General features: G+C 42.6%; 1 protein-coding gene across 1 annotated transcript in view; it reads left to right on the top strand.

The window, feature by feature from the left end:
* Window positions 1-15,707, top strand: part of GAS7 (growth arrest specific 7) — a 1,110,982-nt gene that overhangs the window by 1,056,696 nt on the left and 38,579 nt on the right. The window contains exon 13 of the mRNA XM_069200411.1: window positions 7,820-7,918. Within this exon, the coding sequence (XP_069056512.1) occupies window positions 7,820-7,918 (99 nt within the window). The remainder of the gene's footprint in view (window positions 1-7,819; window positions 7,919-15,707) is intronic.

Here is a 15,707-nt window from a genome sequence, read left to right on the forward strand (position 1 = left end):
TTGACCAATTGTATCCAAGAAAGGTTACGCCAGCATCTAGTGGACTCTAAGCAGACCAACCCTAGAGAGCTAGGGGAGGCAGCTGATGAGTGGTTGAGAACCAGGGTGGTTGTCAAGTCCCAGGGGGGAGACTCCAAGAAGGGGGGGACAGGTCCCCAAAAACCTAAGGAGGGAGGTGGTAAGCCCACCACAGAGACTCCTTCTGTACCCCAGAACCCTAAGAAGGAGGAGAGTAAATCCCACTCCCACTCTGACAAGCAGAGACAGGGAGACCCAGGGTTAAAAAAACTCTTGGACAGTAGGGCTTGCTTTGACTGTCAGCAGACAGGTCACTTCTGAGGAGATGCAGCCTGTCCAAAGAAGGTGGTTAGCACTGGGCTGTCCAGTGTAGCCATAGAGGAGGATTCCTCAGATGATGAAGTCCTCCTAGCATTGAGCTGGGAGACAGGACCAGATGGTAAGCTGGTGATCCCTGAGGGTGGGAGTAGGCACTTCCACCACATTCAAGTGAATGGGATCCCTACCACTGGCCTGAGGGACACCTGTGCCAGTCACACTATAGTGAGTGACCGGTTAGTGACCCCAGACATGTATGTCCCAGGAAAGACAAAGAAAGTCAGGATAGCCACAGGGGAGGTCACCTCCAAACCTGTAGCCATCGTGCCCCTAGAGAGGGAGGGTATCCTTGACTGGATTAGGGTGGTAGTCAGTGCTGACCTTCCCCTAGATTGTATCCTGGGCAATGACCTCCCAGAGGTGAGTCTGGTCACAGATGGGGTGGTCGCCAAGGGCGCCCCCCCAACCCAAAGTCCTGGGGAGTCAGTCCCTACAGTTAGGAGACAGGGGTCCCCAAGAAAAGGAAAGAAGAAAAGGAAGGGTAGGCCACTCTTAAAGAGAGTTCCAGGGAGCCAAGGGCCTTCTGCCCCAGTAGGGGGGGAGCCCAGAGTTGGCACTGGTGAGGCCTCACCTGACCCCAAGGAAGTCCTGAGTAGTCAGGCAGCTGTCCAGATGCAAGGTGTTGCCCCTGCACTGACAGAAGGGAGAGTGGAAGGAGGGTGTCTGCCACAGGAGGTGGTAGCCCCCCACTCTAGACAGCAAGAGGGGTGCCAGGACCCAAAGATGCCCCTAAAGCAGCTCAGCCACCTGTCAGTGGAGAGCTTAGGGTGTGGTTCTGGGTACTGACAGCTGTCAGTAGCCTCTGCTGGGTGCTAGCCTTCCTGGCAGCACTGTACTTGGCCTGGGAGGCAGACCCCAGGGCCAATGGCAAAGTAGGCCCCCTGACCCTATTGGTCATGGTGGGGTTGCTCAAGTGTTGGGTGACCTCTTTGGGTAAGCTAGGTGTTGCCCTAGCAAAGTTTGGAGTAGGGGAGGTGGGCACCTCACTACCCAAGTTGGCAGAGAGAAAGGAGGAAGACCCCCCTAGAGGAAAGTTTCAGTTTGAGTTGGGTCCTTTTACTGTTGGGATGGCTTCACTACCCAGAGGGAGTGACCCTGACAGGGGGATGTAAGGCAGAGTAGGCCCTGCAAAGGGACAGCTAGTTTTCTTCACTGTCTTCCTCGCCTAACAAGCCAGGAAGACTCTCCCAGGGTTGGGCTGAGTCTCCTGGGCGTGTGGGCTGGGGGGGGGGGTTGTGTGAGAAAACAGGGCTGATTGCAGAGGCCCCATAACTTTTTGCCCCCATTTTCCACTTTATGCTGGTGTTTTCCTGACTTTAAAGGTGCCCTGGGTACTGCTAACCAGTCCCAGGGCCTGTGCTCTGTGTAAAATGGATATGCAAATTAGGCTAATTATAATTGGCTAAGTTAACCTACCTATAAGTCCCTAGTATATGGTAGGGCATGTAGGTTTAGGGACCACAGCATAGGTGGTGCACACCTAGGTGCATTGCTGAGGTGCCCAGTGTCATTTTAAAAGCAAGCCTGCCTTGCTGGCTGCTTTTAAATTAAAGTTATATGCAAATTCGACTTTGGAATTAAAGGTACTTCCAAAGTCTTAAACTACCTTATTTTTACATATAAGTCACCCCTAAGGTGTGCCCTATGTGCCCCTAGGGCTGGGTGCCATGTAACTATAAGCAGGGACTTTATAAAAATAGATTTATAAGCCCTGGTGAGGTAAAAACAGCCAAATTCGTTTTTCCCTCATTGAAGTAAATGGCCTTCATAGGCTAGAATGGGCAGACTTTATTTTAAATTTTAAAGTCTCCTTAAATGTTACATACCAAGAATTTGGTATCAAATTGATTGTTGTAATAAATCCCACAACTTCCAGTTGTTGGATTTAATATAACTTGTCCAGGTAAAAAGTTTAGACTTTACCTAAAAAGTTGCCAATTTCAGCTCTGCATTGTTTTTGCTGCTGTGCTCTGATTGGCCAGCCTGCAGCAGCTTCTGCCAGGCTGCCTTGATGAGGTGTGAAGTGGCCAGACTTCACACAAAGGAATGTGCTTGGGGGAGAGAATCTCCCCTCAGCAGATGGTGAGGCAGGAAGGGGGAGGGCTGCCAAACTGGTCTTCAAAGGCAGAGAAGGACATTTGCAGCACCCAGCAACACCCCCACATCCTGCAACCCCAGACAGCTAGGTGCCCCCTTGATTAGATTAGGAGAGGGCAGGAGAGGGGTGTGTTTATGATTTTTAGCCACACCAGTGGGTGGGCTCAGCCAGATGTAACCTCCAAAAATCAGATTCATCCATGTTGGATTTTTAGAGACTGTTGCCTTCTGGGATGGATTTTTGCCACACTTCCCAGGAAGTGGTCATCACAGGGGGACGACCCTGTCCCTGATTGGAGAACCAGGGCCCCCCCTGCTTTTCACCCAGGAGCAAGGCTAAAACTGGCAGACCTGCACCCACACCTCAGATCCCCTCCAGAATTCAACAAGAAAGGAACTAAAGAAGAAGAAGGACTGCCCTGCTGGACCCCTGGCCTGCACCTGGACCCTGCACTCAGAAGGACTGCACCAGCTGCACACTTGGGCTTCACCACAAGAAGGACTTTGCCTGGCTTCAACTGGTTCAAGGAGGGACTCCCTGTTTGCTACAGGTGAAAAATTGCTAAACCAGAGTCCCCTGCACCAACTCCTGAAGAAAGCGACCAGCTGACCACTGTCCAGTGGCCAAAAAGGAGTTTGCGCCAGGTGCATTCTGAGAGTTGAAGTCCGCACCCCCCAAGGACCATCACAGAACTTCTGGACCCTTGGGGTGAGCTGTGGACCCCAAAAGAACCTTAAAAGAACATCTGGGTGAAGCCCCAGAAGTTTGGAAAAGATTTGAGAATTTTTGGAAAAAAGCTCCAGAGAGGGACCGACCCGCCGCGGAAATTCTAGCTGGCTTGCCTCAACCGCGACCCGGCCTGACTTCGTGGTTCGTCCCGGTAAAGAAAAACATCCAAAAAAGAGACTAAGTCCGAACGTAAAAAGTTGACCGGGACCTCCCTGCCATCGTATCCGAGAAGGGCTCCATGGACGTCGGATCAAGATCCAGGTTTACCCTGGTCGAAGGATTTTCATCTCGAAAAAACAACTAAGTCCGAAGGTAAAAGTCTCCACTGAGGAAACCCACATCGCGTATCCGGACAAGGGCTCCAGGAGGTCGGATTCAACTGGCAGGTTCGTCCCGGTGAAGAAAAACTTCAAAATAAAGACTAAGTCAGAAGGTAACTTTTTAACCGAGGCCTCCCGCGACCTGTAGCCGAGCAGGGCTCCATCGCGGTCGGCCTGAAAGTTTGACTTTGCCCCGGTCGAGGTGCAACCAGATGACCCGATTGGCGCTTTTTGTTTCTAAGCGCTAGAAAAGTAATAATTCTTTAAAAATTCATATCTCCGGTTCCCCTGAACCGATTTTAATCGTTTTTGTGTCATTTTAAAGATAAAAATATAAACTATGTTTATAAATTGGTTTTGGATTTTTAAACTGTTTCCTGTGTTTTATTTAATTACTGTTTTGTGATATTTGAATGCTTTACACTTTATCTCCTAAGTTAAGCCTTGACGCTCGTTGCCAAGCTACCAAGGGTTGAGCTGGGATTAATTTACTGAGACCTAACTGTACCTATGTGGAGGTTAGTGGCTTGTTGCTAGGTGTAGGTACCTACCTGCCCTACCAATAACCCATTTTCCAACACCCAGGAGCTGGGAATAAATATGTGAGAGGTGCATAGCCTATTAGATTTGCTGCCTGAAACTACAAGAGAAAGAAGGACTTTACTACTGGAATCTGGCTCTGCACCCTTGGCCTGCACTTCTGAGCGAACTGTGCCTGTGGCACAATCTGCTACTAAAACCCTGGGGACGGTGCTTTGCTTCAGGAAGGGCTCAGGAGTGGACTCTCTGCAGGTACAGGCTAACAGAGCTTCATCTGCATAATCTCCAGAAAGAGTCCAAAGACTTTTAAGGAGTTGGCCAGGTGGATTGTGGGTCCAACTTTCCACAGACCATCCAGGAGATACCAGACCCTTGGATTTGTGTTTTGGACCCTTTGCACCTGCAAGGGGGAGTTCATGAAAACCCTCCTGAAGTTTTGAGAATTATGGTAAAGTGGGCACTTTGGGTTTCTAAGCACTAGGAAGTGTTTGTTCTTTAAAAATTCATATCTCCGGTTCCAAGGACCATCCAGGAGATTCTAGCCCCTTGGATTTGTGTTTTAGACCCTTTGTACTTGCAAGGAGGACTTCAGGAAACACCTCCTGAAGTTTGGAGAAGTATTGAGAAATTTGGTAAAGTTGGTGCTTTGTGTTTCTAAGCACGAGAAAGTGTTTATTCCTTGAAAATTCATATTTACGGTTCACTACAGTGGATTTTTGTTATTTGTGTCTATTTACTCATAAAAATAAAACCTATTTCTATAAATTGGTTGGGATTTTTATTGTGTGATGTGTCTCACTTATTTACTGTGTTGTTGTTTTTGCATGCTTTACACTCTTTTCTCCTAAGTTAGGCCTGCCTGCTCGGTTACAGCTACTAAGGGTTGCGCAAGGGGCTAATTTATACTGAACCTATAATTGGTTAGTGGCCTTATTGCCAGTGGTAGGTTTATACTTACTTTTACCCATAACCTACTTTCCAACAGGGAGAAAATCAGAGACAGAGAAAGACCGGAAACAGAGGAATAGATAGACAGAAACCAGACAGAGAGAAAGTTCACTTTCCTAGAAGGCCCCTTGGTAGGTTGTGGGCGTGGGCAGTTGCTCACTTTGCCCATGCCTTAAAATGTCTGTTCTGTCGCTGCAGTTTCACTCAGCACTGTCACATCTCAGGACCATTTCTCCATGCTGAACACCCAGCAAGGGCATACGACTGTTGACGTGCAGCAGCATGCGTTCACAAGACTTGAACAGGGTTGTAGTAGAAATGATTGCCACTGTCACAGAGGGTGCTTTTTTGTACTCCAATTCAGTTTTTAGTAAACTCAACCATTTTCACAAAAATGATGCAAATTTCCAAGTATTATATCATTTTGCCTGAAACATCGCACGTTACTAGCAGGGCCGGACTGGCCGTAATGGGCATCTGGCGTTTCCCTGGGAGGCTGGAATGGTGGGGGCTGGTTTTGTAACTGCAGTGCTGCAATATCAACCCCTAGTAACAAAGGCAGCAAGCAAGAGATTCCAGCCTCCCGCGGCCAGGCAGTGCTTCCCCAGGGGCCAGGCAGTGCTCCCCCTCCACTCAGCCCCCCCCTCCCAGTGCTCCCCTCTGGACAGGGGTTGAGCAGGGGGGGAGCGGGGATTTAGGGCGGTGTTGCTGGTCTGAGAAAATTGCCAGGGCTGCTTTGGGTTCCCAATCGGCCCCCGATTACTAGACGTATAGCAGTCCATTTTGTCTTCTAATATTAAGAAGAAAAATACGGATGGTCGGATAGATTACGAATTATTGAATTAAGTTCATGTTATTGTCTCTTACGTGACAAATGCTGCATCACTACACTTAAGAGAACAGAAACAGCAACGTGTTTTCATCATTCACATTATATATGTCTGTATATTTATTTAATGGCATCACGTAAAACACATTGATCTAAATAAAACTGTTTCACAAAGTAACATTTAATCAGTTGCACAGTTGCACTTTGCTGATTTCTTTCAGACATTTACATTTGGCTTAAATCATGCTTAAACATGGAAATGGCATTTAGAATCTGAAAGGGCAGACTTGTCTTAGTCAAAGATTGGATCATTTATTTTTGGATCAAATGGCTAATATTCAAGGAATATAGGGCCAGATGTAGCAAAGTATTTGCACATCGCAAACGGCGAAAATCGCCGTTTGCGAGGTGCAAATGCCTCTTTGCTATGCAGAAATGCATATTGCAAGTCGGTACCGACTCGCAATATGCATTTCCGACTCGCAAATAGGAAGGGGTGTTCCCTTCCTATTTGCGAGTCTGAGTGGTATGCAATACCATTTGCGACTGCGTACACGGTCGCAAATGGCATCGCAGTTACCATCCACTTCAAGTGGATGGTAACCCACTCGCAAATTGGAAGGGGTCCCCATGGGACCCCTTCCAGTTTGTGACTGGACCCACCAAAAAAATTTCAGGGCAGGGAGTGGTCCACTCCCTGCCCTGAAAAAATACCGAAACTAAAGGTTTCGTTTTTTTTTAAGTGCAGCTCGTTTTCCTGTAAGGAAAACGGGCTACACTTAAAAAAAAAAAAAATGCTTTATTTAAAAGCAGTCACGAACATGGAGGTCTGCTGACGACAGCAGGCCTCCATGTTTGCGAGTGCCTATACTCGCTATGGGGCCGCAATTTGCGACCCACCTCATGAATATTCATGAGGTGGGTCATTGCGACCCCATAGCGAGTTGCAGTCGGTGTCTGAGACACCGTACTGCATACCAATTTGCGAGGTGCAAAGTGCGAGTCGCATGGACTCGCACTTTGCACCTCGCAAATTTTAAATTTGCTACATCTGGCCCATAATAACTTACCCGTCATTACTTCGTGTGTATGACTTAAGGAAAGTTACTGGTTTCTTGGGTTCTAGAATTCATAAAATACTTTAGTGTGAACATGGAACCTATGCACATCTATGATTTCCTTAAGCACGCCTACCACCACGCTATCACTTTTTCTCCTGTGGTTAATCCGCCAGTTTATGGCTAAATTTAAGACGTACCTATTTGTTTCCTGTCTTCAAGGATATTTTGCTAGGTGGAGAAATCCTTTCTCCCACATTCCTAGAACATATGAGTGTGCTTGTTTGTTTTTACACCCATTTTTCCCACCTACTCAGGGTTCTTAAAATCTAAGGCAGTTGATCGTTTCATTGTGTAAAAAAACCATTAGGAAATTTTGTAAATGTACACAGCCAAGACTTTTTCACGTTCATATCTTGTCAGCCCCGTCCTCGTCACTGTCATGAGAACAACCAGATGGCTGCCCATAACCTTACATTTGTAGCTGCAAAGCTCTGATATAATTTCATATTTTCCGAAATCCTAAATTGCATTTAGTAATCAATTACATATTCTGACAGCTCCCCAGAAATGCCTGTTATGTGTCCACCTAAATTGCTCTGAAGTGGGCACAATGTTTATTATATTATAATTCGGTCGTAGGCATGCAGAGACATGCAATACACAGAGTAAGTTGCAAAAGAAATAGATTTTAACTAGCGTGAATGAACAGGTGGATATGCTAGAAATTGAACGCACTTGTATCTGCACAGTTCATGTTGACATAACTTCTAGCTTTATAATAACGCATTCATTTTTTCGTTTTCATCGAAGTATATATAGCTTGTGGTTTTGAGAGGCTGGAGTTTCTTTACAGTCTAGTGGAAATTAATTAACTGCATTATCTAAACGTTTCCTTCAGGAACTTGAGAGACTCGAAGTTGAGCGTGTGGAGATGATTCGACAACACCTTTGCCAGTACACACAACTGCGGCATGAAACCGACATGTTCAACCAAAGTGTGAGTCATTCTTATCTTCATTTTTATTAGGGGTGTAACTCTGTTAAATGCATCATATAAACCATTGTGGAATTTTGAATACTAAAAAAATTGAGTTCATGGAGTTTAGCCATTTTTCATTGAATTTATTGAGCAATCTTCAGGAATGATTCAAGAATTATTCAATGTCCTCAAAACCCTTAGGTAATAGCAAATGAATTTTCAATGCTCTTTGAGTACAGAGAAAGTTGTTTCTTGACGTCAACAGTATGGAAAAACGTTTTCAAGGTAAATTGGTGAAATATTTTATCTTACTTCCAACAATAAATTTACATATAATTTTAATATAGTCCAACAGTTAAAGTCCCAACCATTTTGAACACAAAAATCTAAATTGGCAAAGTATGTACAAAAGATAAAAGAGAGAAGCGGGGGCATAGAGGAAAATAAAGTCTTAAAGTAGTATTAGCAAATGTATCTGTTTTTAAATAACATTGAATTTAATTTTCATTAGCTGTCAACCACCGGCAACTGGTCGCCCTGTATTGGGACAAGGGTAATCTCTTTAGGTGATCAACACGACAAAATCAGAGATAACCTTTCTGGATGCCTCGAGGAGGTAGCCAGTTGGATGAGGACTCGTTGTCTGAAGCTGAATGCTGAAAAAACATAGATTCTGTTTTCCGTTTGTGCCCAAGATATAAGGGACCCATCTTGGTGGCTGGGTTCTTTTGGACCGGCACATAAACCCAAAAAAGTGGTAAAGAATCTGGGGTTACTGATTCATAAGTCATTAACAATGTATGAGCAAATTTTCGCTACCTGTGGCGAATGTTATGGTCTGCTGAAATTCCTTAAGAAACAATTCCACTGGATTCCACTTGATTGGTGTAGAAGCATAGTCCAAGCCCTAGTGGTAAGCAGACTGAACTATGGTAGTGCCCTATATTTCAGGATGTCAGACCATCTTTTTCTCATCTGCAGGTGATTCAAAATATGGCTGCTAGGCTTCTCTCTCGCCCTTGGTCCGTGTTCAGTGGCCTCGGGGGCAGGGATTTTTGATTCAAGCCACCGCCCACCATTTTTCCCCTTCTTCAGAAGCACACCTATAGCCATCTTTGGTAGGTCGGCGGTATAGTCTTTATCTACCTTGACATCTGGGCTATTTTTAGCACCGATGCAAGCTATGCGCAGTGAGTGAGAGACAACTAGTAGGTGAGAATAGCTACTGTAATATTTTTTAGCAAAGCCTAGAGCCTGGAATTTGTTTAATTGCTTACACTTTTAAAGATTGCTTTTTAATGTGCTGACAGTTTAAATGCTGATATTTACAAATACATTTACATTTAAGGAGCAGGCAGGGACCACTATATATATGCCTCCTCACCTTTCAGGGATAATTTTGCTTTTCACCCTCCCCCTTGGTCTGTGTTCAGTGGCCTTGAGGGCAGGGATTTTTGATTCAAGCCCACCGCCCACCATTTTTCCCCTTCCTCGGAAGCACATCTATAGCCGCCACCTTTGGTAGGTCGGCGGTATAGTCTTTATCTACCTCGACATCCAGGCTATTTTTAGCACCGATGCAAGCTACGTGCAGTGGGCGCGCCGCTGACGTGCCGAAGTCGCACCTAAGGCAAGCCCGTCACTGCCTGTCCGCACCAGAACGGGCCCAGTCCCTATGCCCATGTTCCTAAAAAGAGGAAAGAACTAAGTCATCTCAAACTTCCTCCATGCCTTGAGACCGGACACCCAGAGGGTTTGCACCCATAGCATAAATCCTATGAACCTTAAGCATCATTGTTCAGAATGCTCATGGTCACCACAACTTACTGTGGACAATCTGGATCCAATATCCCAGGAAGGTAGTAAATGTTCTATCCTTTTAGCCAATTGTCGCTCTTTGGTAGCACATAAATTGGATATATATTTGCTCTTGGAACAAGTCAAACCTACGATTCTTTTTTTGACTGAGACCTGGCTGCATGAGGGTTCGGCCCCTGATGTTGCCTTGGCACTACCCAGCGGATATATAGCAAACAGGCTCAATAGAGCCTCCGCTAGAGGTGGGGGCATTGCAATAATCTATAGGAACAACCTAATGGTCAAGTCACACTCTCTGCAGCTAACAGGATGTGAAAGTATGTATTTTTCCATCATCTTGAATCCGCAATATACCTTGTCAGATGCTTTGTTGTACCGCCCCCCCGGGTCCCTCTGAATTTTTTTTACAGTCTTTTGGATTACTGGCAGCTTAGATGCTCTTCTACCGTTTTCCACCAAAGTGAAAGGACGCTGTAGGCAGAGCTCTCCTTGGTTTACTCCGGGTCTTCTACATCTCAAAAGGGAATGTAGAAAATGAGAAAGGAGATGTAAAGAATGTTATGATCAAGTGTTAAACAAGAATACAGGAAAGCAATTCGGTCCTATCATACTGAAATGAAAATAGCTCAAACCAGATACTACTCCCCAAAAATTGAGCGGTTGGCAAATTCCTCCAAAGAGATTTTTTGCGTTCTTAATGAGATTACCCAGCCACAGGAGGACCTGGCAATCTTAGATGCTTCTCAGGAACATGTTAATAATCTTGCTACATATTTCCAACAAAAAGTACTAGACATCTATTTGACCTTCCCTAGAGCTGCGGACCAGGTACAGAAGGTTTTAGTACAGAAGTCTATGGGTTCAGCTACTATTTCAGATTTTCCCTGGATATCTGAAGAAGACGTTGGTAGATATCTCCCACCCCTTAAATCAGGATCCCCCCTTTGATCTAGCCCCTCCCCAGGTGCTGACTTTAGGTACTCCAGTGACGGTTCCGGTTATCACAAATCTTGTTAATCTTTCACTGTCCTATAGCTCAGTAACAGAACAATGAAACATGCCATTGTTAAACCACTCCTGAAGAACCCTAATCTTGTCCCTACATTGCTCAGTAACTATAGACCCATCTCACTGTTGCCTGTCCTTTTTAAGATAGCTGAAAAGCACATGAATATTCAACTTTCCTGTTTCATGGAGGATAATAATATCCTACACGCTACTCAGATGGGATTTAGACCACTACATGGTACTGAGACTGCACTGATCGCTGTTACGGAAGAAGCCAGAAGGCGCTTAGACAAGGGTTTGTAGACCGCTATCATCCTCCTGGATCTCAGCGCCGCTTTTGACACTGTGGACCTTGACATACTAACTGATAAGATACATGAGATTGGAATATCTGGGTCTGCCTTAGATTGGATCACTTACTTTATTAAGAATAGATCACATCAAGTCTTAGATAGATCATATTTCTCAGAGTGTGTTAAGAACAGTTGTGGAGTTCCGCAGGGGTCCTCCCTCAGCCCCACTCTATTTAATATGTACATGTTACCTCTTGCAGGAATAGTCAAGCCCTTTGGGCTGGCCCTGGTGTCATATGCTGACGACACACAGCTAGTTGTATCACTATCTACTGATTCCTGCACCAAAGGTTAAACACTTGGTCCATGCCTCCAAGCTGTGGCAGCATGGATGTCCGTAAGCAAGTTAACACTTAATGATAATAAAACGGAAGTGATGATACTCGAGCAACCTACAAAGCCCATCCTCGATCAGTGAATCACGAAGGACTTGGGATACCTACCCCCACCCAAAGGACTTATCAAGAGTCTTGGTGTATGGCTTGATCCACAATTGTCCATGACCCATCAACCTAATAAAATGGCTGCCACCTCCTTTGGCCTGCTCAGGCTTTTAAGGAGGGTCTTTAGAATCTTACCTTTCATAGCCAAAAGAATTATCATACAGGCATTGATCGGTTCACGTTTGGATTATGGAAATGCATTGTATATTGGAGCGCCTGGATATGTGATTAAAAAGTTGCAGATAGTCCAGAATGCCTCTGCACATCTGCTTCTAAGCATACCTAAACATGAATCTATAAAAGCAGGAATTTCCTCCCTCCATTGGCTCCCTGTGGCTAAGAGGATACAATTTAAGACACTGTGCCATATGCATAGAGCACTGCACAATAGAGGTCCGGAATTCTGAGGACCTTAGCCTCCTTCTATTCACCTAATAGACCATTCAGATCCTCCGCAGCCTTCCTAGTAGTGACCCCTAAAGTGAAGAAGGCCAGATGGGGTGGAAGATCTTTAGCTTTTCAGGGGGCACAGTTATGGAATTCTCTACCTCTTAGCATACGAGCAATCAGCCATGAGCTAATCTTCCGCAAGGCTTTAAAGACTTGGTTATTTAAAAAATAATTTCCTCCTCACTCATTCTCTACTCTAGTGTTCTAGCTCCGAGCGCTGGGAGGCCTTTAGGTAGCCATGCGCTATATAAGCCCACATAACATAACATAACATATGCAACCAAGATAGGTTTAGTTCGGCTTCTGCCTGCCTTAAAACCCTACATTGGCTTCCCATTTGTCTAAGGGCTAAATTCAAACTTTTGTGCCAAGCACATAGGGCCCTCTATAGCACAGGTCCTCTGATTCTCCAAACCAAATTGGAGTTCTATACCCCCACAAGAAGTCTGAGATCCGCTAATCTTGCCCTTGCTAAAACTAAATGACTGAAAAAACACAAGAGCTGGGGCCATTTAGTTTTTTACCTATCTTGCCGCTGTACACTAGAAATTATTGCCATTAGATCTCCGCTGTACTAACGACCTTCAAATGTTCATTATCCAACTACAGCATTGTCTCTCACTAGGGTGAGTCCAGTGATCTAATTTTCCTGATGCGAACTTGCTAATACATAAGAGTTTGAAATTATATCTACCTATAAGTACACTAAACCCTATTGAGCTAATTGAATTGCCATTATACTGACTGTAAATGTGTGTATTCATAACTGCTGCAGCGCCACGGAATCCTAGCTAATATTTACACTGAATAGTGGATTCTTCGCTAGAGGGCGATGGGTCGAAGCGACATAGGTTTGAGGGGATGTCATCAATGAGTAATGTAAGCATCAACAATAATCAACACAATCAATGATATTAAACCTCAGTCAATAACCACACCAGTTTATTAAGAAGAATTATAAAATGTATTTCCCTAGATTAACAATGCTAATGTTACGAAAATAACTCACAAACACAAATGGTAAGCATATACAATTAATAGTGGTTGATTAGAACGTCTTATATATCTCAGTTTAATTAGAACAACCAAACAAATAATCTCCAAGAGAATTACACTTATTAATAATACCAGAACTGGTAATAATGGCAAAGTATACATTAGTACAACATTCAAAAGATGTCAATGTCAGTCATGAGCATTTCAAGTTAATTCCCTCACTAACCACAAATTAACTTTAACATGTAAAAAGAATTTAGTAGCACACATTTAGAAAAACTCTTTAACTCGGGTTAATAATAAAATATGACAATACTACATTAACTATAACATTTTCTTCAACAGTAACTTTTCCATCTCGTCTGTAGCCCCATTGTTCCATCTCCACTCAAACACCTCTTCTCAGGAAGAAACTTTTACAGTTGCAACTCCACCTCCATCCTCAAGGAAAAATCACATATTAGTAACATTCTCGAACAATAGAACATTCAACTAATGCAATGCTCGGTGAAAACATGTCCTTGTAAGACATAATTCAGCAACCCACTATGGGTAGCTGTGGACACATCTATTAAATCACCGAATGCACTTTTATGTAAGCATTGAATTTTGGAAACTAACCACAACACTTAGTTAGAGTTTTGCTCAGTTAGGAACAGAAAATGAACTGTGCCAACCATTTTAAAAAATCACCTGTTTTACACGTTAATTCATCATCATTCATTATACCAAAATAATTAATAAACATATTAGAAAATTCACACTCTCACAATCCCTCCTCTGATGACTATTTATGTCATCACATCAATCTATAATAAATTCATTTATTATCATAAATTTTCAAAATTCAGTCTCATTGATTTTTGCATTATTTATCTTTTTCCTTTTATTTTCTCTATAAAATTTATTCATTTGCATTTCAAAATTTCTTATATTCTTTTCTAATTTTCTTCTTTTCAGACTTATCATTTTATATATTCCCCAGATTCCAATTAGACAAAATGGAATTATTGACACCCATTTTGCCATTGTCAAAATAATTTTTCTTCCCATATTTCTAACCCAACTTCCCACAGCTTTAATCCCTTTACCAGCTTTTTCCCAAACTGTAGTTTTTGTTAGTTCTTTTAAATCTTCTTTATTAGTAATCGTTACATTTTTAAACAACTCTTTAACTTTACCAGAATTGTCATGTATAAATGAACAACAATGATTTGAACCAAGTAATTTACAAACTCCACCATCTTTTGCCAAAAGAATGTCTAACGCAAGGCGGTTCTGAAGTGCCATAGCCGCCAATTCTGTATCTAGAAGAATAATAGCTCCAGAATATCTTGTCAACATGTTATCCACTATTGTAGACAACTTCTGTATTTTGATTAAATTCAAGACTACTCCCACTGAAGGAATTATAGCCCCAATAATGTCTCCCATAATGCTAGAAATTGATTCTCACTTGTGTTTTGTTTGAAATTTCATCATTTCAGGAATCTTACTCAAATCTTCCAACTGATAGATTTTCGGAAAGACTATTCCCAAACAACATGTTCCATACCATCCTCTAGGAAGACAGTAATATACATTTCTCCCACAAATAATAAATCCCAGGTACTGGTGGATCCTGTCCATTAATCATAAAATCCCACTTACTGCTGAACATAAAAACATGTCTGCATTCACTCTTTCCTACAAACACTCTATCATTCTTACTCCAAGGCCTGTATATACAAACTCTTCCTACATGCTCAGCATCTATTGTTAGTTTTCCTTGTTTAGTAATTTCAGTATAAGCAAAGTCAACTCCAGGCTTTCTACTTATTATTCCCTTATCTAGCTTTGCCTTTATTTCTCTTCTTCTATCTTCTGTGTTATCTAAAAATTTCTTTTCTACAGGGGTTAGTAAACACGTTAAATTATTTCTATGAGCAAAAGCAGTACCAAAGGTTAAAGTAGGCTCAAAGAAATCTCTCATAATAACTATGTTATTTTCTTTGGTTATTCTATTCAAATAACCTATGACAGGTACAAATGACAATACCATGTCATAATTTGAATAGAAATACTGGATATATTCTTGATTATAGAAACGTGTTGGCAAAAGACTAGAACTTATAGAGTAAGTGACAGGCAGACTATGAGAAGTAGTTCCTTCTTCCACTGAAGTCGGAATCTGGGTACATACATAACAGTCTTTCGTGTCCATCACCTCAACATACACATGCAAAAAACGATAGAAAACATTAGAAGAAATCTCTTTCCCTTCATGTTAGTATTTGATATCTATTCTAAATTTATCTTTTGTTAGTGATGTATTAGTTATATCTAATGAACTATCGATCTTCGTAGTCTGGTTGGCTCCATTCATCTCATAAACAGACACTCCTACGAACAACAATAAACCTATTAACACTATCACTACCGCCAATCCAATACTTAACACTTTACAGCAACTAATTCTACTGTTTTGGTTATATGAGTTACTCATATTTTCTATATTCTAAAAAACTTTAAAAAACTAAAAATTTCCAAAAATTTAAAAACTCAAAAACCCTAATAATATATTTTTTTTGTTGAAAAATCCATTGACTCTGGACAGTTTCCTTGTCAATTTCAGTATAGCAGCTTGTCAAATCCAGTTATTTATTTGTCTATTCCAATAAGTATTATTGCATTTCTTAAGTATGACTTTTGAAGCACAACTTTTCAACTAATTTTCCCATTGTCTTTTCTTGCAATCTT

The sequence above is a fragment of the Pleurodeles waltl genome, chromosome 7, assembly GCF_031143425.1.
Source record: "Pleurodeles waltl isolate 20211129_DDA chromosome 7, aPleWal1.hap1.20221129, whole genome shotgun sequence".
NCBI classification, from domain to species: domain Eukaryota; kingdom Metazoa; phylum Chordata; class Amphibia; order Caudata; family Salamandridae; genus Pleurodeles; species Pleurodeles waltl.